Below are 25,270 nucleotides of genomic sequence, written 5' to 3'. Positions count from 1 at the left end.
TTCTTAACCCTTCCAGAGAAAGACCCGTACCCAGTGGAGACCCTGCCGACCTGCACCTATGCCCTGAGCGTCTGCCACAACGAGAAGGCCTGTTCCGTGCTCTTCGACCGGTTCAAGAATGCTTGCAAGGCTCGCGACGGAGAATGCCGTATGGATGACAGGTTAGATAGATACTCTTTATTGCACATCACACAAAACTAACAAAAAAAGAACTAAAGAAAAAGAAGAACAATAGACAATTTAAGTCTTTATATCCTGCTGAGAACCATGTCTTTAAAGAAAAAGAGGATTTTGGCAGGCTAAGTGGCTACATGTCGCATAAGAGGAACTCAAATCTTTTATCGACACACCTGACTATAATGATGATGTTGCTGCACTGGATGTTATTTAGGCTAGATTAGTAACATTGCACTGCCGTATTTATGTCCCAGTTTATGTCACACAGCGGACGTTGTTATGTGTGATGTGATGACTCAAATATATTGACAACCGCAAGTTTGTGTAGATATGTGTATCAGTTTCTGGAATATAGAAGCTCGGTAACTGAGTCGTGGCAACTAGATATCTAACTAAAGGGAACATGTGCAAAGAAAGCGCATCAATCACACTTATCTAAGTGTGTAATATATTCGCTCTATGTGAGAAATCATAAAACAGTAAGCATTATCTCCGCCAAAAAATCGTCATTTAATCCAAATAAGTCTTTCACAGCACATCAGTTACCCGTAATTACACTCCTGAGGATCAGTGTGTGTCTCATTATTAACTCAGTTAATCTGAACTTAGACCTTAAGTAATAAGCAAAGTTATTCCAAACTTCGGCCTTTCAAACCTAGAAAACTTGAAAAAAAATAAGCTCGAAAATTTTCAGCATATCTTTCTCATTAATTTTTCAGCCGATTAATACTGAATTTTATGAAGTGACTCGAAGTTTAGGTCTTATTTTTAATTACTTGTAATTTGTGATGTGACTGTTAAATGGATTAACAGTGTTAATCCTTTTTTTATACTCTGGACTGGGAAATTCTATTCTCGAGACTGAAAAATTGAAAAAATAATGTCTGTTAATGGTATTAATTTTCCTTATTCTGTATTGTGAGTGAGTGAGTAACTTCTTATAGCAAAGGTTTATTACGTTATTATTAGTTATGATTTTTGTTAAAAATATGAGAATTTACTTTAATAATTTTGTGTAACGTCGAGCTAGGAACAAGTCTTTGTGTCATATTTATAGCACATATTACTAATTAGTTAGGTACTGATATAGAGCTCACACAATGATACAAAATATCAAAAATTTTCATATCAAAATTCGAAAACTTCCAAATGGCCTTTCAAATTTAATAAAGCAGTTATTTTCGAGGCATCAGCCCAGTTGTGTAAAGGTCTATTTTAAACGGGAGGTCACCGTCCTCCGTTTATTCCGGTACGGAGGACAGGACAGGACAGGCTTAAATTTGGAGATTAGTATTGACCCGGACGGAACGCAACTGTAACTGTTTTAATGCAGGGCTGAAATTTTTACATACATTACAAACAGTATGCTTAAAGCTGTGGCTAGCGTAGATTTTATTTGAACAAGGTGTTTTAATACAATTATTTTATACAGGATGATTCTGTAATCAGTATCCATTTTTTTAATAAACTCTGTTTCTGAGTTGCTCCTAAAAATTTGGATACTGATAACAAAATCACCCTGTATGATCATACTTTAGGGGAGACCGAGGAGAGTTGTAACCGGTTGATAGTAACAAAGGCAATGTCTCTAAACCTTAGGCTGTTTATCCAGCTAGAAACTTCAAAAATTCGTTGCTCATTCAACACTCCACAGTTTGCGCGAAATTGTCAGCTACTGTCATAGGCGCAGAGAAATCGGCTCTGTGATAACTCACCTTTCTTACAACTATCCTCGGTTTTCCCGACATTAATTTCTCGCAGTTAACCATTTTCTTTACAATCAAATCGCAATATTTTATTTATTTCATCTAACATGTGCAAACGAGATTCACTCGAAAACATAAAAATTATCTTCTTCTCTCTTTGGCGAAGTAATGTTTATTACGTTTACCTGTAAAATGTTAAAAGTCAATCATCTATTCTAGAAGGTAAATATTTAGAACATAATCTACCATACCACTGTATAAATCAAATATTTTATTTACCTGTAAAACTGCGTGCAACTGAAAAGATGTCGCACGAAAATATCAAAATGCATTTCCCCAAAACGACAGCCAGTTTTAAAATTGTCAGCATTTTACACGACGTTATCTGGTGCGGAGGTGAAGCTTTCGATCCACTTTTTTTGTTGCTTGAATTGACATAACCTACCTCCATTAAATTTTACTGTTATTTATGTGACTAAAATTGCGTGATAATTTGGTCTGTCGAAAGAAAAATCAACCCAAGATGGAAGAAGATTTCCAACTATTGCCCAGTCTAAAAACCTTTTCAGTCAACTGTACTTATCCCGCTATGGAACTGAAGAGAAGTGGATATATGTATTTTAAACTCCTTTTATATTCTTCTGCTTAATTCTTAGCTGGTTCCAAGACAGCAAGCTATCTCAAGTATTAGTTAGGTTAAATTTGTTCAAACACAAATCTCCTCCCCGCTTTGGTTGAAACGGGGACATTTAACCAGTGTGTCAAAAAAAACCGGTTTCAAACCGGTTTCAAACTGGTCGCGTCATGTGTGGTCTCTCAACGGAACCTATGGCAGAAACTTAGATGCAACTCAAAAGTAACTAGAAGTTGCAGTTTCGTTGCAATTGCGTTTCACCGTGTGCTCTGGGCCTAATCATTCAATCAGTTGCTAACCCTCCACTTCCTCCAGGCCTTGATCAAGTTTTTAACACTCCATTTACCTCCAGGGAAGCGTGCCGCGAAGCCTGGGCTGGTCTCCGGCTCTCGCCACTCTTCGGTTGCATCTGTCCCAACACCCACATGAAGAAGCGATGCGACAGGATCTTCGCGGTGGTCAACCATAACCCCTGCGTTGGTAAGTAAGCACCGTGCTAGCAAGATGGACTGGTTCTGAGTGAGAATTTTTGAGGGTTAAAATCTGAAAGGGTCATATGACATAATTATTTAGATAGATTGCCCACTTTGAAAAAAGACTCGAAGTTTGCCTTGTAAGAAATTGTAGATGGTACGAATACCATTAAATATTTAAGAAGTTTTATACAAAAAGCCTAGCTTAATTGACTCATAAACATTGATAGAGTTAATTTAATAGATAAAATGTGCGGAATTGAAATTACTAACCTAGAGCTCATACCACTAGGAATTATTACAAAAGAGACTGTTTCTTACGCTGCTTCTTCGTACATATCATCGTATCAAAGCCGTGATATCTTACGGTTCATACATTAAAAAATCGTCAGATAACCAGGTAGGAGTTAGGAAGGCAGTTTAGTACTCCAATTTTGAAGAAAACAGTTTTATGATAAAGTTTAGTCAGACCCTTTGGCAGAAATATATTTAGATTGCTTAAATCTATGGTATCAGGAAATACTTAAAAACTGATACTTTGATACCTGAAACGTTTTCACACTATATCTTTTTTTTTAACGAAGGCAATGCTTATAGATAAACAAATTAATTATACACAATATCACCGCGGAGCTGACATTAATTCTCCAAATTGATACTGAGTGCTTCGTAATTAATTTTCCAGGGAATTTTTTTCCCGATTCTCCCCGTCCTAAGAGAGAAAGTTGAGATGATCGTATTTAGTTTTTGAAAGTAATGTTTGTCACTTAGATCCCAAACTGTTCTGAAAGTAACATAAAATTATTTTTATAGGAGTGTGGAAAAATATTTTTTTTAACTTTAACTGCCGTCGAAATCAATGAAAAAACTTTTTTTTCGTATCATTATCTCCACTATAGGAGCAAGACCATCCCTAATTTACCAGAGGCAAATGGAGACTTGATGCACCTTGATGTTCGAATATTTATCCTTTAGGGTGGATTCGACCAAACAAGAGTAAATATTCATCTCAGAATAAATCGTCAGTTATTCAACATTTTGACATATTTCCCATACTGAAACTGTCAATGTGCTAGTTATACCAGGAGTTATTCTCGGATAAAAGTTTGGTCGAATATTTATTTATTTTAGATACAGTTAATAGATTTATCTAGGTACCTACAGTTACAGTACAAAAACAATAATATGTGAACGGCTTTCTTTTGAAAACACAAAGTATTTCTAACTACGAGTATAATCCATGATAAAGATCAACAAACGACATCTTATCTAACTCCAAACTCCAAAAAGCATTTATCTAATTCCAATAATAAGCCATCTTGAGAGACCTCTTCAATAAGCCGAGCCAAGCAAACATATAGGATTTCTTATATAATAACCCTTCAGCAAACTATTTTCATTAGACCAATATACCGAATCGCAGAGCCCTCCGTAAGCACTCAGACCTAATATAATGGACTTGGGTAGGGTGACCCTGATTTGGGACGTCGTAGGAGTCGTAGGACAACAATCAGTCGCGAATTCCTTGAAAAAACGCTGTTCACGCATGATTTCTTTTTCCAGCTGAAGGAATGAAATTATAACGATTTTTTTTTATGCTAGGCAAGGCAGGTATTTGACCGCAATCGCACCTTACCATATAAATTACCATAACTTGGACATTTTGAGTCAAGTCGTAATTTACAAAATTGTCTGTATCGTGCGATAATCGAACCCGCAACCCATAGTGTAGAAGCTGAGATCTTAGGCACTGTGACACGTTGTTTCTTACATGGCTAATACTGCGAACCAAAGTAATAAATATGTTAATATCGTCATCCTACAATATCTGTCCTAGTGTTATTAAAGTTTTATCAGAGAGAGTTCGCTCGAAATATCCCACAATCCCGTTTAAAACACAACACATTGCCACCCTACTGGTAACGAAGTATCCCGAAAGCAATGGAGCCCATAACTTCGGATTCAATATAGTGTATTTGATTCATTTCTTATAATCTCCGCGATTTCTTATTGCGAATCCCGAGTCCCGGAAATCCCGCGTTAAATCCCGGATGCGGGAATGCCGGGATGGTAATCCCGCGCTCATCCTGCGACCGCGTCAACTTTCAATCTTTTGTAAGCCCTTTTAATTCTATGAATCGTTAGCAAGTTTTTTTGTTGATGGTACCATGGCTGGTTAACAGGAAATTTACAACAAAGTATAAATACGAATGAAAATTGAAACGAATAGCTACGATTATCTAGTAAGTGAGAATAGAAATATTTTGGTCTTGTAAAATTGCCCTTAAAGGGCTAAAGAATTAAAGAAAAAAAACTTAGAATTTATATAAGAATAACTAGAAATCAAAATCAAAAAATCAAAATCAAAAATATTTATTTAGTTTATTAGACCACAAGTGGCACTTATGAAAAAAAGGAAAGGTAGCCCTTATGGGGCACTATACATGTCTCCTTATCAAATATATGAAAACGTGGTTTCCCTAAACAAGTTAAATAAAAAAGTACAGTACAGTTCGTATATCAACATTAATGACTAAAATATACGTAAAAGATTTAAATTCTTCAACGAAAATGCAAAAAATTTGAAACGTACAAAATTTTACCTCATCCATCTTGAAAATGCGACAAGCGACTTGCTTCGCAGGAAAAACTGTGACGTTTGAATTCACCAGATTCGTCTGGTGTGGTCTAGGCCACGAGAGGTTAACGAAAAAGTATTTTTAAACTTAAGTATTTTCAGAGTTACTCAAAAACGAGCCTCCGTAAAAAAAATATTTCTTCAGTTCTGAACTTCTGATACTTAACATTACTTAACGCCCGTATTTCAGTGCGCGTGGGCGTCACGTGTGACTCTGAGATAGATAGATAGACAGATAAATCATTTATTTGCATACACTTAACACACATGAAGAGTAAAGTTGCAGCATAACAATAATAAGAAAAGAATAGAATACAGCAGAATACTATATCGATACCTCTGGGCTCAAAGGTCGCAAAGGACAAAGTACGACTTTTCAGGAGAAGCAAAAAACGTTTTTTTATTTTTTTATTCGACGATATTTTTTTTGTTTTTTGTGCTATTAAATTATGACTTATGAAGAAAATACTTAGAATTCACAGCATTTTCCGAAAAGGTATTGAAAAACTGGACTAGAGCTGTATTTACTGAGATAAGCGTAAGCGATAAGCTCTGAGCGTACAGAGTCACACATGGACCAATCACAGAGCCTTATCAACGCTATGCGTTCGCTTTGCTGCTTGACTTAAGCAAGTATCATTTGTGAATACGGGTGTAAATCTGCAATTATTTTATTTATCAGAACGTGACGAACCATTTATTAGCTAAAATGGTTCTGTTATTTCACCATTTTAGCTTTTAAAACTTTTTCTAATCATAAACTAAATACGAAAAATTTAAATAAAATACGTGAAATTCATTAATTTAAATATTGAAGAAACGCACTCGCAGGTACACAAGGTGGCGCCAAATTAATTTTATTTTTAAATAACTTTTTATTAAAATAAAAATTGGCCAAGTGCGTGTCGTGACACGCTCAGTGTAGAGTTCCGTAGTAGTCCGTCGTTACCACAATATATTTCAGAAGTAAGCAATTACATCATCTAAAGTCACTTTTAATATTTTCTTCTAAGGAATTTTTATTAGGTATGAAATTTTATAGTACATGAGTATGAGTGAAACGACTATTACTCTTGAACTAACTGATCTTAACCGCTATAGTTTTCTCTAGGAAGCATTTTATTAGGAGCATTTTTTTTTTGTTTTACCTAATATGTTGATGTACTTTTCGCTAATTCTCCAACTTTAGACCACACCTCAGAGTTGGGATTGTAACGAGAAGCGACGGATTAGGGATTAGCAGAATTCAACAAACAAATATAAATAGAAAACGTAACTCAAATCTCCCATCGTTCTGGAAATACGAGTTATTTGCCAAATTAAAAGTCCTACTCATTTATTAATACAACCTCCCTTTGAAGCTAGGATTAGAAACGGAGTATTAATAGCGGGGAATTTAATAATTAGTCTATGATTATTCTTGTATACTAAAATCATGAAGTTCGGGGTGGTCCAGAATACAGAGTAATTAGATTTTACAGATTAATTTATTAGGCTAATACATTAAAACTTATGTCTATAGGTATGTTAGAAGAATTACTTAATATTAGAGATGAAACGGATATCCGGCAACTATCCGGTATGNCTTCTGGGACACCCTGTAGTAAATAATATCTGTTAATGTCGAAATATTGCCAAATAAAAAAGGCGATCTTTTTTTCACTGATGGTTTGATGACATGATGCATGCAGTTCAGTCAGATTACGCAGCAAGTAAACTAATTTAATTTTCGCTATCCAATCACACACTCACGATAGCAACCGAAATCGCTCGAATTGATCTGCCCCCTAGACAAGTGGCAAAATCTGACATTCTATTCGGACAGATTCGATTTTCGAAAAGTGTGACTAGTCTAGTCTACTGATCGCGTTCGAAGCACCTGTGCGGCGCTAAACTCGTCACGACATGAAACGAGACAATGTGCCAACTATCCGGCCGCCGGATATCCGGCTATCCGGCCTAGCAGCTGGCCGGATATCCGGTATCCGGTATCCGGCCAAACAACTATCCGTTTCATCTCTACTTAATATTATCAATCTCATTGAAAAAGCAGAAAAAAAATTAATATTTAATCAGCTTTTCATCAAAATAATGATGAATAATTTTATTTTATTTCTATTTTACCATAATATGGTACCGTTGGCACCCTTTATCTATGTTCTTCTGATTAATTTCGTTGCGGGTCCAATGACAGTTTAACTTTCCCCCGGGACCAACTTGACCTTCATTGGTTGGGTTTTTGTGACGGTCGAGCTGTAGATCCTGGATACACAGGAGTTGCAGCGGTGGGAACGAGAGGTGGGAATAGTCCCGTTAACTAGACTAGCAAAGGAACTAGTAAGAAATATATGTTGTTACTTTTAGAATGCTTTATAATGTTTATTATTTATAACGTACCTATGTATTTTTTTTTGTTTCGAACTTAATAATTCCAATGTGAACTAAATTGCTTCCCTATAACAACTCCAATAACTTCGACATTTCCCCCATCTTCGGGTAAAAAGGAAAGGTTAAGTCAATTAGTAGGTAAATAATAAAACGAGTGACAAATTATCGATAATAGCGATATAATTATCAGAACCTTTGAAGTCTTTGTTCGTTTGTTATGAAATTACCGATACAATATACCAAAATACACAAGTGGAATTCGTATTTTAGTTATTTATTTTTAGGCCAAAGTTCAACGTATAGTTTTAATAAAGCCAATTATATTTAAACAGCTTTGTAAATACGGTTAAAAATATATTCATTTGTATTTAAAAATAGTAACAACATTGATCTTATAGTTAATTTCAAGAGTCTTCAATAAATAACCCTCCTTCTGGCGCAGTTGAGTAAAAAATACTGTAATACGCAAGTGGTTACACGTGTTACCTAAAAAATATTTTTGTGCCATAAATAAAATATAGCGTCTATTTAAAAGCTTTTACTGAATAAAAGTTTTATTCACTTAGATAAAATCTAAAAAAATCTCAGAGCTCATATTTTCAGCGTGCCAATGAGTGCTAACGAACTGTCAAATAGTTGTAAAAACGGTTCAGTTTGATGTGACGGCGACGGCATCTCGCATCTCTTGTTGTTGCTGCTAGCGAGCGCGTTAAAAAATATATGAAAATTTTAGTTCTTGAAAGTTTCCGCTTGGGGCGCTGTACAATCCGTCATACATTTAATGTAATTTTTTACGCGCTCACTGGTGAGGACGTTTGATATAAACTCACACTCAACCCTCAGTTCTTTGTCGCTCTATTCCGCTGGGTTTCACTTTGTGCTCCATACAGGAAAAACCACGAGCCAAAACTAGTGTGTAATAAAAACAATAGCTGTTTGTCTGTTCATTGCCACTTACGTGTTCCCAATTCTGCTGTCCTAACATTTGCACCCAAATTTCAGTTTTGGGGAAATGATTTCTTTTTGTCTGGCTGTATAGGGGTGGCCACACTTTGGGATTAATTTCAAGCACTGCACGAATATGTCCTCTATTTCCCTCTTATTTCTTTCCACAATATTTACAGAAGATTTTTCTACATTCAGCCTTTCATCAGAAATTAATTTGCTTTTCAATAGTGAAAGAATTTTTCAAATTGTTCTATTAGTTTAGAAGCCTATTCAATGCAAATGAAACAATCAAATATTTCCTCTTTATTAGTGTACTGAGTTGTAGAGTTAGGACGTGTATAGCTAGAAGCTTGACTCTACTTGATATCTTATTACTTAAGCACAGTGCGTTGATTTTGGTGGAATATTTGTATCAGCAGCTTTTTCTGCGCGAGACTTCATACAAACCTTCTCCCAAATATTGCAAAAACAAAAAAGAATCAGCCAAATCGATCGACATTTGTTTTTTCTGCGTGAGTCATGCAAACCTTCTCTCGACAATTACAAAAACAAAAAATAATCTACGCAATCGATCGTCACTTGTTTCCCTGTCCAACGTCTGCCAAAAGATTTTTATCCACAAACGTTTGCTCAAATCATGGCGCCCCACATCCCAGTTCAATAACTTCGCGTCAAATATTTGGAGTATCGACGAACTGACGAACTACCGAGGCTTGTTATGGCGGCTTGAGAAGCGTTCCCCAGTGGCGAGTTGGAGGAAAAAACTACTGTTGTTATGGGGATTCGTCTATAGCTTTTTACGGCTATGGGGTCTGCGATTTGAGGGTTTTGTATTTCTAACGATATTACTAAAGAACTAGTCATGGATGAGTTCGATGATGGGACACGGTACACGGAGTTTGAGTAAAAAGAAAGGGTTTTTACAGTAAAAAGATTAATGCCCGTTTTCACCATCAATCCCTAATTTTTAAGTGACCCCTGCGGTAACACTTATAACAGGAATTCTGTTTTCAAAGGGGTCACTTAAAAATTAGGGATTGATGGTGAAAACGGGCATAAATGGCACTATTACAAACTGCATTCTACAGTTTTGGTTCTTGTCTCTCTCCGTTATAATTTCTTATTTACTTATAATACCTAAGTACATAAGCCTGGGGGGCATTCCGGTGACTTTATCTATCAGATATTTCTATCTGAGACCTAACCCACAAACAAATGGACATTTATCTAACAAATAAACCAAGCTATCAGGGACATGCGAATGATGAAACAAGCCCTAAAAGTTTTCATGAATGGATTTATTATTCACTAATTTTTTTTTTTTCTTACTTCATGGCAAATAAGTCTAGTTTTTTATATTAAATCTTATTGTTGAATGCTTAATAATAAAAATGTTGATTGTTTATAAAAAACAAGCTGGAATTGTATTTCTCACTCTCCGCGCACACCGTAATGCTACTCGAGTTCTTGCCCCTCACAACACAATAACATCAATCGAACATTAATTTAGAGCGAGGTACAGTCAGCCACTAAATTATATGCAAAGAAAGAAAAAGTATTTATTCAATATAACATGGACAACTCCTTAAAAATAATGTACACAATGATACCGAAAAGGTATCCAGTATCCACTCAGCATGGTGTAGTAGCATCTCAGTTCATAATGAAACGACGCGACGCTGGTCTTCATATTATGCCATGTCAACGTTTTATAAACTCTTTTTTCGCTCGTCGCACTTGCCACAAAACGAATTTTCAACCGCCTCGGTGTGGTTTTTGAATATTTCTCACCATGTAGGTGTGTTTCTGAATAAAATATTTAATCAATAAAAAAAGCAAAATAAATATAACATTCTCATGTTGCGAATGTCAATGGGTGATGGTGATTTAACTCTTCAGGCGACTTGTTGTATCTTCTTTTATAGAAAACTAGCTTTCCGCCCGCGGCTTCGCCCGCGTGGAATTTTGTCTGTCTCAGAAAAACTTTATCGCGCGCGTCCCTGTTTCAAAAACCGGGACTTAAACTATCTCTATGCCAAATTTCATCAAAATCGGTTGCGAGGTTTAAGCGGGAAAGCGTAACAGACAGACAGACAGACAGACAGACAGACAGACAGACAGAGTTACTTTCGCATTTATAATATTAAGTTGGGATTAGTTGGGATTGACCATTGACTTTTGTTTCTTAACGAAATTTTTCCTAAGGTAAAAATCCAAAATTACTCGGTAATGCTGAATGCTGGTTAATAATTAATTAAGTTAAATGTCTATAAAATTGGCAAATTTTGAGTTATGAGATTCACAATTTTATGACAGTTGTTGCACGCATTTCTTTCTCGGCTAAAACACGAATGAGAAAAGCTAAGAAACAAATTACTAAGTCTTTCTCGGGGCTGACTGTACCCGCTTGGAGAACAATAGGTGGGGTGATCCGTTCAGCCCTTTGTAGGCAAAAGTAAGGCTTTTTGAAGATTTCTTTTTTCTTCCCTTTGACAAGGAATTTTCCCTTCCTCTATTTGTGATTATGTTAATAAATTGGAACGGGTTTTTTTGTTGTTCAAAAAGGAACAAAACGCGTTAAAAATATATTTACAAACCAGATATTACTGGAAATGTGGCTCTAGTAAACATGGTTTGGCATAGTAATCACTTAAACCGTCATTTGATTTATTTAAAGATATTATTTATCTATGAGGTCTCACAGTGCGCGTGGACTCACAGGCTCACAGGGTTATACACGAACCAATCACACAGCTCTATTCAACGCTGTGCGTTCGATTTGCTGCTTCACTTAAGCAAGCATCGTTTGTGAATGCGGGCGTTAGGCTACAAGTGACATCACAAGTCAGTGACAAAATCGATGGTAATAAAAATATGGGCCCTTTACAACGGCAAGCCAATTATGCGGGTTCCAATATTGCATGATATAGCAAACAGGACACTGCAAACGGGATATTCTTGTGAATTTTAATATTAAAACACAAACTAACTTAACAGGATTCTGCAAAAAACAGGCAAAGAAAAGAAGTCTCTCCGTGGAAAAGAGCCCTAACGTGACTGCCGTAAACATTTCTATGGCCGTCACACAAAATATCATTATGCTCACTACACTCTTTATAGCATACGGGATTCGATCACAAAACTGGTAGATAGTCCAATGCTTGAATCTCAATTTTCATTCATTTTTAATCTACGAGACAGATATTATTCTTTTTTTTTTCATTTTACAGGTAATTCATTTTCCATCATGTAGAAAAAAACAAATTAGTTAAAAAAAATATTTCCTAAATAAAAACATCAATTTCTGCCAAAGGAATCAAAAATATAATTACAAAATAAGCTGGAAATCTATGAAAAGCTTCTTCCTCGCTTTTTTCAAATTAGCAAAACTCAAACCTGTAACTTTACGCAATTAAAAGTAGGAAGATGAACATAAAACGAGGCATTTTCCTTAATTAGCCGATTAAAACCGCTTGCGAAGTAAGTAAGCGGTTCAAAAGGAGATTGCATTCGCTATAATGTGTACGAAGTAATTATAATAACTAGGTATCAGTCATTTTACACAGCGCCATCTAACCTCAAAATATTTATTAAAAGTATTTTTAAGGCGACCAAAATAATAGCTTAATGATGTCAGTATTGAAATGCTGATTCCAGTGTCGGTAGATCCATCCCCGTCCAAAACGTACTTAGAACCACAACGTCTAATATGGGAATTGACCTTCGGCCTGATCATCACTTACCATCAGGTGAGATACAGGAAAGAGCTTCCTCGTTGTGGTTGAAAAAAATATGACCTTCTATTGGGGAGGCAACATTTATACTGATACGACACACCATGCTTGACACTGTTGCATATTAATTATTAAGATTTTAGATGGTGATATTTAAAAAAAAACTGATGATGCTATTATGCTGTTGACTGTACAACTGTAAGAAAAACATTTAATTTAGTAACTCAGAACTCAAATAAGAAAACCCGAATTTTCCACTCAATAGAAGTCACAGTTAAAACTATAACTCGTAGGTATGTGTCTGATAAAGTAAAAACCCTCAGTCCCCTTCCCACAGGAAATGTGAGCGAAAATGTGACCGGGTCCCGGGAACCTTAGTTTTTAACAAAGCTACGGAACCCGGGCCACGATCCGGATGGTAGGGTTGGCGAACATACTCAATTATTCATTAGTTCCATTATGAAAATAAAAGCTATTTAAATAACATTATTAGGGCATGGCAATTAGAAAACAATCTGTTTGGTTTTCAGTTCCATACTGATCAATAATATAATCTTTTTCAAGGGTCTAGAAGTTTTCCCGGCAGGAATCTATAAAATCTGCAACTGATAAAAATATCATTATTAATTAATACTACATCTTATAGGAAAAATTCAAATGCTGATAAGAAAAGAAGTAAACAAATTAATTATAATGCGGCGGAACACAGCTGATCCATAACAAAAATTTTATGACCTGACTTATGTGTGATTTCACAATAAAACAATTTGAATTTGAATTTATAGACTTAAATCCATCTCTAACCTCTCAAATCATGTTTATACTCTTCATATAAATTTTATACATACCTACGACATTCTACGACAGCGTTCCTGCAGTCAGTATTTTATTTTGACAAAAATATCATTTGAAATACTGGTAACCCTACGCCGGTCTTTCACACCGAGGGAACACACACACCTGCAGCAATTGCTCTGTAACTCACCGCGCCCAGAAAAATATTGGAAACACCCTTTGTTGTGTTCAGAGTAATCTCAACTCCCAGAAACTTACTATATTTGCACGGCTCTTCGTGTACTAAGTATTTGGTATTGTTGTTTTGTCAGATTTTAGGTTTGCGGTCACTTCGTGGCTTTGTATCTTTTTGTCTAACTTTTCTTCTTTCGCTAGTTTTTCGATATTTGGAAATTTTCGTTTGCTGTTTAGGTGAACTTTACTCAATCTGTTTAATATACGTACTGATTATACCGAATATAAGGAATAAGAAGATAAATATCGCAAAAGCGATTGGAAAAGAGTTTTTGACGATTATTTGTACAATTTGTAGCGATTTCTCACTCAGAACCAGTAAACTGATGTCTATGACATATTAGATATAGCTTTAAGTGTTTAAAGGCAATGCATAGGAACACGCGTAATGAAAGTTACACCTGAACTGTATTATGTATATTTATCTATAAGGTAATCACTGGGACCTAGTGTGGTGCCCTGTACAAGCCCCTCAATGTGAACGCCTCATTTTAAACTTAAGTTTATTTAACAAACGTGTCTAATATTACCATCAACTAATGCTAATATCACATTGTAAAAACATTATATCCAACAGTCAGTTATAAACAAAACCTACGAAACAGTAACACTACACTATGAAACGCTTAAAGGAGTACTAGACTCACTTTCAAATAGCCGTCAAAGTGTTTATTAGTTGTTTTACGTATTTATTTTAGTTTTTCTATTCTTTTCTTATACGTGCCTATTTATTTTCAACACTGATTAGATGCCTAGGCCTTAGGATTGATTTAGATCACTACTTTACCACACCAGGCTGTTACCTTTATGTTTCACGGACACTGAGCTTCTTTTTAGTGTACTCCTGACCTCACACACCGTACAAATGCCCGCAGTTACCTCAACTCTTGGCTTCCACACCTTCGGCCTCGAAGGCCTACCGATAGATTCTGAATGGGGCGGCGAACTACTGGTTTGTGCCACTACTCTTAGGGGATTGTGGTCCCATAAGGGTAGTGTTTAGGGCGGTTGGAGTAGGTGGGTAGTTGGTGACGTTATTGTGGGGCAGCGGCCACGTGGGGCGAGTGTCCGCCAGACGTGAGGGCGCTGTTCGAGGTACCAAGAAGGGCGCCCGTGCGCGCCCCGCCCCTCACCCGCTACGCCGCGCCCGACGGTACCATCCTGCTGCTGACTGAAAACGGCACCAGGCTGATGACCCGCGCCGCCGCCGCCAGCCTCCTGCGCGCCGCCCTCCTCTCCCCGCGACCCCCTCGGCCCCGCCACGGTGAGCCGCCGCCGCACCCTCTCTTCTCTTCTAAATCTCTGTGTCTCTGTCAGATTCCATCGCCTCTTGCACTGCACGCTTCGCACTGCTTCGTAAGGTAGGAGCGCCTCACCATCGATGACGGACTTTGATGGTCACGGATAGACCACGAGCGGATCATCATCATCATCATCATCATCATTTCAGCCACAGGACGTCCACTGCTGAACATAGGCCTCCCCCAATGACTTCCACATCGCACGGTTGGTAGCGGTTGGTAGTTGGCGAGCGGATCAACACGAGCTAATTTTAAATCTTACATGTTTAAATCTACCGACTAGACTGTTCCTAAAATGGCTTATCAAAAGGAAAGGTGAACTAGACTTGACGAGCTAGGTTTAAGTTTAGGTACCAGATTTAGCTTTTCGATCATTCGCTCCTACTTTATGCCTGCATGCTTTTAGTTATCTGTTGTTTCCCTTTTTTCCCTATTTTAACCATTTTAGACTTTTATCAATTTGAGCAATACGAAAATCGTTTGTGTCTCATCAAAAGTCCAAAATGGGTATATCTCTTGAAATGAGCATGTGTGCATGTTTTCTTCTGCATCTTCTATTTTCTACGATCTCTATGGTTACTGCGCGGCATAGACTTGGCTTTGAACAATAGTTCGGACGGGCCTGCAAACTGGAGGCTTTGCTATTTTTGATCGGGACGTGAATTTTCTAAATTTGTGAAAATTTTAATTAATGCCAGATGAGTGTCGTAATCGTAACGTTTCGATCTCGTTGTTGTTTGGATTGTCGTTTTTATCGTCATTAGGGTAATTTGTATCGATGTGTATGATCGACCGGAGTCGCATCGCGGGCCGGTCGCGCGGTACCCGAAGCTAAGCGATTCGATGGATGCCATTCCAGTAAAGCTGATGACGGACGGACGCTCCGCCAACCGAACCGGTACGGCAGTGACGTCATGGATCGGCGGTATGTCCATAACGCAGGACGGGAACCTGATTGCGCCGGACAAAATTATGACCCACATCCACCGATACGCAAGCCCCCACTACAACCCCCACGGGCACCATTACCACCGCTGGAACCATGAGCCGGGGGGCAGCGAAGACCCCCTCTACGCGACCAAGACCGTCTACGGACCTGGATACATTGATGAAAACCGTACGTATGGTTCATTTCCATGGACGTTGACTAATCTCTCGAGATCGGCTTCTAGTTTTATCATTATGGTATATTTATTAAATTCTCTTATTATCTTAAATAGTATATTGATAATCTTCTACTAATACTCATCTTCTCCCTAGGTCATATTTCTAGAAATTTAGTTTAGGAGACTCGGGGTTTTATTAAAAAATCTAGAGATATTAGTTAACGTCATGTCAAAATTAGGCCATATTAAATTTACACCTAAAACAGACAGTACAACCATAGATATCGTAATTTTACACTCACTTGGGCTTTCAACTGTACAGCTCTGGGACATTGTCAGTCGGGACACGGGTGGTTTTACTGAAGGCACTGAAATAATTATCATTTTATGTATTCGAGTGCTCATTTTCCCCCTTTTTGTTTGAATCCCAGTTTGGAGCACTTCTTAGTCTAGACCCCACTATTTACATTAGAACGGCGTAGGATTAAAGAACAACTGATATTAAACGAACAAAGTAAAGCTTTGCGTAGTCAAAGGACTTAGAAGGGATCCTCCTAGCATCGCTTTAGAACCCTTGAGACTTGCTTCCTTTTCCTTGAGATTCACAGTAAAATCGTAGAAGATTTAGATGTAAGACAAAGGATTTAGTAAACGCTTAGACACAGAATACAGGGAAGCTTTGCAGATTTTGAAATTCAAACCATTATTCGAGTATATTATTATACTTTGAGGTTGTTTAATGGAATCGGACGCAATGAAGACATCGATACAATTGCGTGGTTCGATTAAATAATTTCTAATCGATTTTACGTACGAGTTATTCCAATTGAAATTTGAGCATGATCGAACATCGGTACCGCTTAGTTATTTCCAAATCGTATTTTGTTTTGAAATACCATTGGCAATTCATCGTATTTCTCACGATCCGCAATATTTTGAAGATTTCCTCACGTGTCATATTTATTAACTCTACCACTATTTGTAAATTATATTTGTCATGGCATGAGCATATTGTAATTTACTGTATGTATAATATCACTTTCGAATATTATACTTAATATTATTTTAATTTTGTTTACTGATATTTGGATTGAGTTTCTTTATTATTTTATCTATGTAAGTATTTGTTTTATGAAGGAATTCTTTCCCTTAATCTGTATTGAAATACTTTCTGGCTTTATATGGTATTACGTTTATTAGGGAATCTTTAACTGGATCGGAAAATAAACTTTCCGGACTAACACAATTGAAAGCGGTTTTAACAAAATGGACAGTATACCTTATGAATTTTATTGCAGGCTTGAAAATTACATACTCGTGTGTACAATTTAACTAAACTGACAGTTTAAATACAATGTTATAATTCTCCATTTTGTGGAGTTAGTTTGCATTTATAGTCGAGTAATAATTTTGCTCTGTGAATTAAATTGTTTACGTGGATGTTGTAATTATGGTGTTTAAAGAACACTTATATTGTCAAAAACTGATTATTGATTTAAATTGTTTACCAAATGATACCACTATACTAAGCATCATCAAGATTATTGATCAATATGTGAAAGGGAACTTTTGTCAAAGCAATTAATAATGTTAGCACCAATGAAGATGATAATACAGAATTCTTTTTAAAAGAAGGTAAAGCAGAAAATAAAAAAGATAAATCAGAATTCCATTTACCAACTGACCCAAACAGTAAAGGAGCTGTTAAAGAATGTGTCTATACTAAGTCCATTTCACAAATTGATCCAAAAAACACCCGCACACATCATTAAACCTCACCCACATCAACACGGACTAACACACTCAAAAACCAACAGAAAGGATTGCGAAAGAGAACGGTAAATCAGGTGATGAGAAGGTGGCGCTGCAGTCGACGTGTCACGTGGCCCTGGACTCTTGTATCAAGGATGGGGAGTGCATGACGTCACTGACGCCGGTGCTGCAGAAGTGCCACTCCATGGAGTGCGACAGAGAGGGATGCATGGCGGCGCTCCGAGGGTTCTACAGGAAGCAGGGCGTGAGTTGGAACACCGAGATCGCGTTCTGCCTTTGCAAGTGAGTTTGTTTTGATTATTGAGAATTTATAAAGATCTAATTTATTGTCATAAGTCAATACCTTTGTCCATCAGTGGACGCCATTTCGCTGATGGCACAAGTACACTATGTGAGTGTAATAGTGTAAACATCATTTTGGTTACTTTCTTCTTCCTCCACCCGTGTGTTGCCCATATTTCTGTGTGCGATCTAGCGATTCGTTTCGGTGAATTTTCCGCATAGTGTACTTGCACCACTAAACGAACGAACGATTGAAGTCAATACGTGGATATTTCTGAGCACATTCTTTGGATAATTAGCGATTTGACAACTTATTAAAGGACCTATTTCAATCAACATAATTTATTAGTGTCCATATTTTCTTTCTTCATTGTCGCAGTGCGCCTTGAGCGTTGTTAAAGAACTATTAAATGTATCGTAATATACGATGTGAAATAACAATAAGTATTACAGTATTATTAGTATTACGCGTAGCGAGCTGTTTTTTCGCTCAGTGAAAGTTTTCAGTCTTTGAGCATAACATTTCATCATTTACAGGAAAACTGACAACCGCGAGGACTCCTGTATGAATGCGCAAGAGCGTCTCCATCCGTCGTGCGCACAGCGACCCCCCGTCGGGTCTCCCCTGCCCGCCTGCCACACCCTGGCCCATGCCTGCCGTGAAGACCCTGAGTGCAGGTAAGATATTTTTTTTATCCACACCGAGGAGGCTCTTGGCCTGTATCTCACCTGATGGTAAGTGACGATCAGGCCGAAGGTGGAAGCGAGCTTCACCCGGATTCCTCAACCACGGAGGAACTGGCTATCTTACCTCTAACTGCCGGAACACAACAATGCTGTTAACATTGTTGTTATGACGACAGACTTAGGCAAGATGGTGGTAGCTAGCCAGGCGGACTTAGAACTAGCCCTACCACCAACCAAACCGAACAGAAAAATCTGCCCCCACTGGGAATCGAACCCGGGACCTCTGCGTCTGAAGCAGATGGTCTTACCACTAGACCACAGAGGCGGTTGAATATATAAAAATCCCCGCCAATAGGAGTGATTTTAATCCCGACTGCCCGCCAAATCTCCCCTGTCTGCCTGCCATACCCTGGCCCATACCTGCCGTGAAGACCCTGAGTGCAGGTGAGATATATAAAAATCCCCGCCAATAGCAGCGATCTTCATATTGGCTGTTTATTGAATTTCCCCTGCCCGCCTGCCATACACTGGCCCATGCCTGCCGCGAAGACCCTGAGTGCAGGTGAGATATATAAAAATCCCCGCCAATAGGAGTGATTTTTAACCCGATTGTCTGCCANGCCCGCCTGCCATACACTGGCCCATGCCTGCCGCGAAGACCCTGAGTGCAGGTGAGATATATAAAAATCCCCGCCAATAGGAGTGATTTTTAACCCGATTGTCTGCCAAATCTTCCCTACCTGCCTGTCATACCCTAGCCCATTCCTGCCGCGAAGACCCTGAGTGCAGGTGAGATATATAAAAATCCCCGCCAATAGGAGTGATTTTAATCACGACTGCCCGCCAAATCTCCCCTGTCTGCCTGCCATACCCTGGCCCATGCCTGCCGCGAAGACCCTGAGTGCAGGTGAGATATATATAAAAATTCCTGCCAATAGCAGTAATTTTTATACCGGCTGTCCGTCGAATTTCCCCTGCCCGTCTGCCATACTCTCCCAGAAATCTTTTTTGTCGTCTTCTTAGCCTTTATTGTGACTATCGTCTAGAAACAAATGGACCAACTGGAACCAGGTTTTTTGCGCGTTCCAAAATTGTCAGCTTTTATGATTCGAAGCTTGTTTTGGGCACGGGAGATCTCTTAGTCAGCATAACAGTCCTGCTTTTGATCAGGTTACTAATAAAACTGAGAAGAATGTAGTAGAAAAAGGCTCATAATGTATAAATTCTATAGTTCAATATTAACTTCTAGATATAAGTTCAGCAAGCATTCTTCAAAAGAAACTAAATAACCTAAAGGAAGACGAAAGATACAAACATTTAAAAAGGTCATATCGAACTACGATTGAATTTAGAAGTTAAAAGTATGAGTGCCCTTCCGCACTACTCACTTCCCTTCATTAAATAAGTCCTCGGCCCAAAAGGGCTCGAGTTTGGGGCCCATTTAAAAGTTCTTGTAAATAATACCCACGGAGCAGGGGTTGCCATTTGTTTGAATTTGTTAGGACATGTCAAGACTTTCCTAACTCTGAAAACAATATTGAACGGATTGTCTGTATGTAGGCGTATAACGGGTGCTGATAAATACGTGGGGTATACTTTGTGATTTTAATTTCCGATCCTTTTTCTAAATTTCTTTTTTGTGTACCAAAAGTAAACAGACTATATTATCATTGAGTGAATTTAGATTGTCCGCGTAAATTTTGATAAAAACTAACTTAACTGATATAATAGTAATTTCATAAAAAATCGTCCAGTAGTTATTCGTATTACCAGTATTGCATAAGAAGACGAACTAACTGTTGTGTATATTACGATTATGACGAATTATCTCTGGGACGTAACGAAATGTCAAGTTAAAGCAGCAGACTATTCTATATATTTCTATGAAAAAGCTTCCGTTACTAGCGACACGTGTCTGAAAGTATTTTAAAGAAATACATAGAAAGTAGTGTGTCACGGCGACGCAGTTTCCTGCTGCTGTGTGGAGTCAGCTACGAACTTACAACAAGGGTGGTCACCCTAACCTAAGCTCCATGAGCACATATTTGTCGCCGGCCCGCAAACCGCAGCAATCCCTCCATTATATGACAGCAATAACCCTTAAATTCTGCCGTAAAAAATTTTCCAAATATATTGCGGTTTACAGACAGGGAAGGATTTTAAATGTGAGGTACAGGTACCTACTAAATATTTTCAACGGTAACAAAAGGTTGAAAAAGGTAACTTCTTCTCAAAACCATTTAAGATGTTGTGCCGAATTGATGTCATACCTAGCTGAAGATATTTTGGAGTGTGTATGTAATATGTAGGTAGGTATAATGTCTCTGAAAAAAAAAGGTATTAAGAAAGAATTTTGAATCGATTTTAAACCCTAAATCAAAATAAAACATAACATTAATGAATTTATTAACGTTTTTAGAGCATTGTTTGATAATAATTCAGACGTATCTCCATAATAAACCTAACTGCTAATTTAAGTACTCATTTTGTTCTAAATGCTGATCCACCATAACTTCAATATGCTTAAACACCGTAAGTAACCACCATCATCCCACAACTACCCTCGTGTCTGTGACGCGGAATGAGGGCCCTTGAGGCGGCCCTGTGCGCGCGCAGTTGACTTATAACACAGAATACAAAGAATACAGAAGGTATGACCAAGCTTAAAAGCTTGTGTATGGACAGTCTCATCAGAGTGTAGGTACCTGATATAGTGATCTATTAACGCACAGCCCAAACCACTGGACGGATCAAGCTGAAATTTGGCAAGCAGGTAGATGTTTTGACGTAGGCATCCGCTAAGAAAGGATTTTACGAAACTCCACCCCTAAGGGGGTAAAACGGGATCCACGCGTACGAACTCGCGGGCGGCCGCTAGTTTAAAATAAGAGGTCACAGTGTGAAGGTTGATGTGCTATTGTCGCCTGTACTTACTTAATGTTTCATCCCTCCCTACACTGGGTTGCATTCAGCGTCAGGGCCGTGAGAAAAAGCTCAGTCAAATGCAGCCGAGCAGTAATTTGGGCATCCATTTTTTTTTCATCTTTTTTTTCTTATTTTACAAGGTCCTCTCAGTATTTTATGCTCACAGTAAGAGCTCATAGAATCATCGTGGAACGCAGAAGGGCCACTCGATATGAAAAGTACATGTGCCAGAATATGAGTGTAGTTGGCAATAATTTGTTAAGATTTTTATGATAATAAATCTTTAATAAATAAATCTTTGGACAATTTCACACAGCGCCAGCTAGCCCCAAAGTAAGCAACTTAATGCTTGATATAAATCATATAAACATTGCTAGAAAGACACAGTTTTTACCCGCTAAGCACATAGTCAACGTTACCATTGAATTATTCACACGTTACTGCCAACAATTAATTATTTGAAGCGAAACCAGAGCATAACCCATAAAATAGAAACATTATTTCAAAGAAAAGGGTTGATTCTGGTTCAAAAATATCCTTCATATTTGAAAGATTCAGAAGAGAAAATTCTGCTGCACTATACATTCTTTGGCATGCCTGGCTGCCTACAGAGGTACAGTGACTTACGCGAGCGTATGTGAAAATATTTCGCGAAAGATTTCTCATATTCGTCCCCGTCTTACAACATCGGGAGACATCTCTTTAGTGTAAGAATTCAATACATAACATTTTCTATTATGGCGTCGAATAACGCGTATACACAATGTAATACATGTGGATAAAAATATGTCTGATGCTTACTTCTCGAGGAAATGCGGGGCCGGAATAATTGTTGTGACAGTTGTATAAAATGTGGTGCGCAATATCCACTGAGTATATTCCTTTTTTCCTTACTTTATTTATTCATATTAATAACGCTCCAGGGTCCGTATTAGGAAATTCTAAAATCGATTCAAAATCAAGTACCTACTTCTAGATTTAAGCTTTTGACTGGTTAAATTATTTAGAAAATGACGTCAGGATCGTCGATCGCTTTTNACATGCCCGGACACACTGTATAATTAAAAGTAGTAGGTACAGCCCACAACGTGGACCGACGACATCATAAAGGTAGCAGAAAGGCGCTGGATGCAGGCCGCTACCAATCGATCAACGTGGAAATCATTGGGGGAGGCCCATGTTCAGCAGTGGACGTCCTATGGCTGAAATGATGACAATGACAGCTCTTTTGGCCCCACAGTATTAGTAAGCGTGGGCAGTGTAAGCCAAATCCTTTCTTTACCTCTGACAAATTAGAAAGGGTTGTCTTACTGCAAGACTAAATTATCTGATGATGAAAAAAATTCAAAATTTCAATTCCAGGATCCGTCTCGAGAACTATGAGCAGTGGTGCGCTGTGGATGCCGTGACTCAAGGCTGTGCTGGGTCCCCTGCTGCCTGTCGGGCTGCAGTGGTGGCCGTACTAGGCACCCAGCTGAGAGCGGCCTGTGCTTGCCGTGGCACTGACTTTGCCCAGCTCTACGACTGCCTGGGCTGGCAGAGGCTGTTGTGGCTGAACCCTTGCGTTGGTAAGATCTTAAGATAATCGAGACTTTCCATTTCTTGTCTCCGGACTAGCTGTGCTGGGCAATCTGATGCGTGCTGAACTACAGTGGTGGCCTTACTAGGCACCTAGCCGAGAGCGGCCTGTGCTTGCCGTGCCGTGGCACTGACTTTGCCCAGCTCTACGACTGTCTGGGATGGCAGAGACTGCTATGGCTGAACCCTTGCGTTGGTAAGATCTTAAGATAATCGAGACTTTCCACTTCTTGTCTCTGGAGTAGCTGTGCTGGGTAATCGACTGCCTGTCGGGGGGCCTGTGCTTGCCGTGGCACTGACTTCGCTCAGGTCTATGACTGCCTGGGCTGGCAGAGGCTGCTGTGGCTGAACCCTTGGGTTGGTAAGTTAATAAGAACAGGGCCCCTGCTACTTGTAGTGCTGCAGTGGTGGCCGTGTTAGGCACCCAGCTGAGAGCGACCTGTGCTTGCCGAGGCACTGATTTCGCTCAGCTCTACGACTGCCTGGGATGGCAGAGGCTGCTGTGTGTGTTATTGGAAGATCATAAGAGAAAGGGGATTTTCTAGGGCCACTTCTAGTTTATATTAACCTTACACTTAGCATGAAACCAAATGTTGTTGTACATATCTAGATTAGTTTTTGTTTTTTTTTTTTAAGTGACAGGTTCTCTTTTTAAATAAAAATAAAATAAAATATGCTATGCAGTCGTTAATCTACAGCTGGACCATTGTAAAACCCAAAGTAATTAAGTTACGGTCTGAAGGGTGTTTGTTCAAGACTAAGTACCTAGCTCAAAACCTCTTTCTTCCAATTCCAGTGGAATCCCAAAGCGACTACCACGTGAAGACCTACGGCTCCCTGATGACGACCACTGTGGCCGAGATTGGCATCAACTACATGACCGTACCACCAGAGAATGCCATCATCCACCGCACTACCACCCACCACAACCGGCACACCACCCACCGTGGTAGCTCCAGGGTCATTGAGAAGGAGGTAAGTCGTAAAAACAAGGAAAATAGCCACCAGTCTGCTTTTGACCACGGCTATAGCTATGTATAGCACGACAAAGCCGAAAATACAAGCTATACCTACTCGTAAACACCGTAGGTCGCATTTGAGACCCTTTATTTTCAGTTTTAAATCGAAGTCATGAAATATCATATTAGTTATCATAGGTTTAAACGGTGAGAAAACATTTGAAAACTATTTCCACGCGTACGAAGTCGTACGCGGGCACAGCTGGTCTAAAAAAATCGAGTTATTTTGGTTTTTAAACGGGGAGAAAACGGTTTGTAGTTTTGTACCTATCAAAGAATATGGGTGGTACGAAGTAGTTTGCTGGGTCTACTAGTTATTTCATAAATCTATTCTCCAAAGCAGGACAACCGCGAGCCGCCCAGCACTACGCAATCCGAGCAAACTGCGGAACCAAAGAGTCAGCAGATCTCCGAGCCTATCGTTGAAACCACCACCGAGACCACAACGGTCGCGACCACGACCACGACTCGCGCGACGACCACTACCACTCGTACGACGACTACGACGACCACGACGCCGCGGCCCACGACGACGCTTGAGCCGACGAAGTACTGCATCGTGAAGAAGCCGGAGAGTGATGACCAGGCGCAGTATATCAAGATGGGCGAAACGAGACGGGTACGTATATCATCGATAATTGGATACAGCATCAGACCATAGGGTTTTGTTGTGAAATTAGCACCAGTACAACTACTTAAAATGCCACTGCCCAATTTGATGTGCCATCGTCTGTACAATAACTACACCAATAAGATTTTAAAGATTTACTTATTGTTTATTTGGAGAGTCTGTACACTCGAAACACATGTACATACATACACTCGAAAAACATAACCCTCTGTAGTAGCCTNAGTCTGCTCATGACCTTGGC

The 25,270-nt window shown here is 38.7% G+C and overlaps 1 protein-coding gene and 1 non-coding gene across 2 annotated transcripts in view; one reads left to right on the top strand and one right to left on the bottom strand.

The window, feature by feature from the left end:
• Positions 1 to 25,017, top strand: part of Gfrl (Glial cell line-derived neurotrophic family receptor-like) — a gene marked incomplete at its 3' end in the record, with an annotated part of 52,144 nt that extends 27,127 nt beyond the window's left edge. Inside the window, exons 3-10 of the mRNA XM_028319597.1 lie at positions 17 to 161; positions 2,870 to 2,997; positions 15,888 to 16,145; positions 17,952 to 18,189; positions 18,727 to 18,867; positions 23,164 to 23,369; positions 24,176 to 24,354; positions 24,739 to 25,017. Of these exons, the coding sequence (XP_028175398.1) occupies positions 17 to 161; positions 2,870 to 2,997; positions 15,888 to 16,145; positions 17,952 to 18,189; positions 18,727 to 18,867; positions 23,164 to 23,369; positions 24,176 to 24,354; positions 24,739 to 25,017 (1,574 nt within the window). The remainder of the gene's footprint in view (positions 1 to 16; positions 162 to 2,869; positions 2,998 to 15,887; positions 16,146 to 17,951; positions 18,190 to 18,726; positions 18,868 to 23,163; positions 23,370 to 24,175; positions 24,355 to 24,738) is intronic.
• TRNASTOP-UCA (transfer RNA opal suppressor (anticodon UCA)) lies at positions 19,130 to 19,201 on the bottom strand. Its single transcript has one exon. It is a non-coding gene; the product is annotated as a tRNA-Sec (tRNA).
• Positions 25,018 to 25,270: the final 253 nt, after the last annotated feature.

This window comes from Ostrinia furnacalis, unplaced genomic scaffold (assembly GCF_004193835.3).
Source record: "Ostrinia furnacalis isolate ACB-3 unplaced genomic scaffold, ASM419383v2 OfSCF7297, whole genome shotgun sequence".
Taxonomy (NCBI): Eukaryota; Metazoa; Arthropoda; class Insecta; order Lepidoptera; family Crambidae; genus Ostrinia; species Ostrinia furnacalis.
Note: the sequence above shows the minus strand (reverse complement) of the source record. Positions and strands in the feature narration are given on the sequence as shown.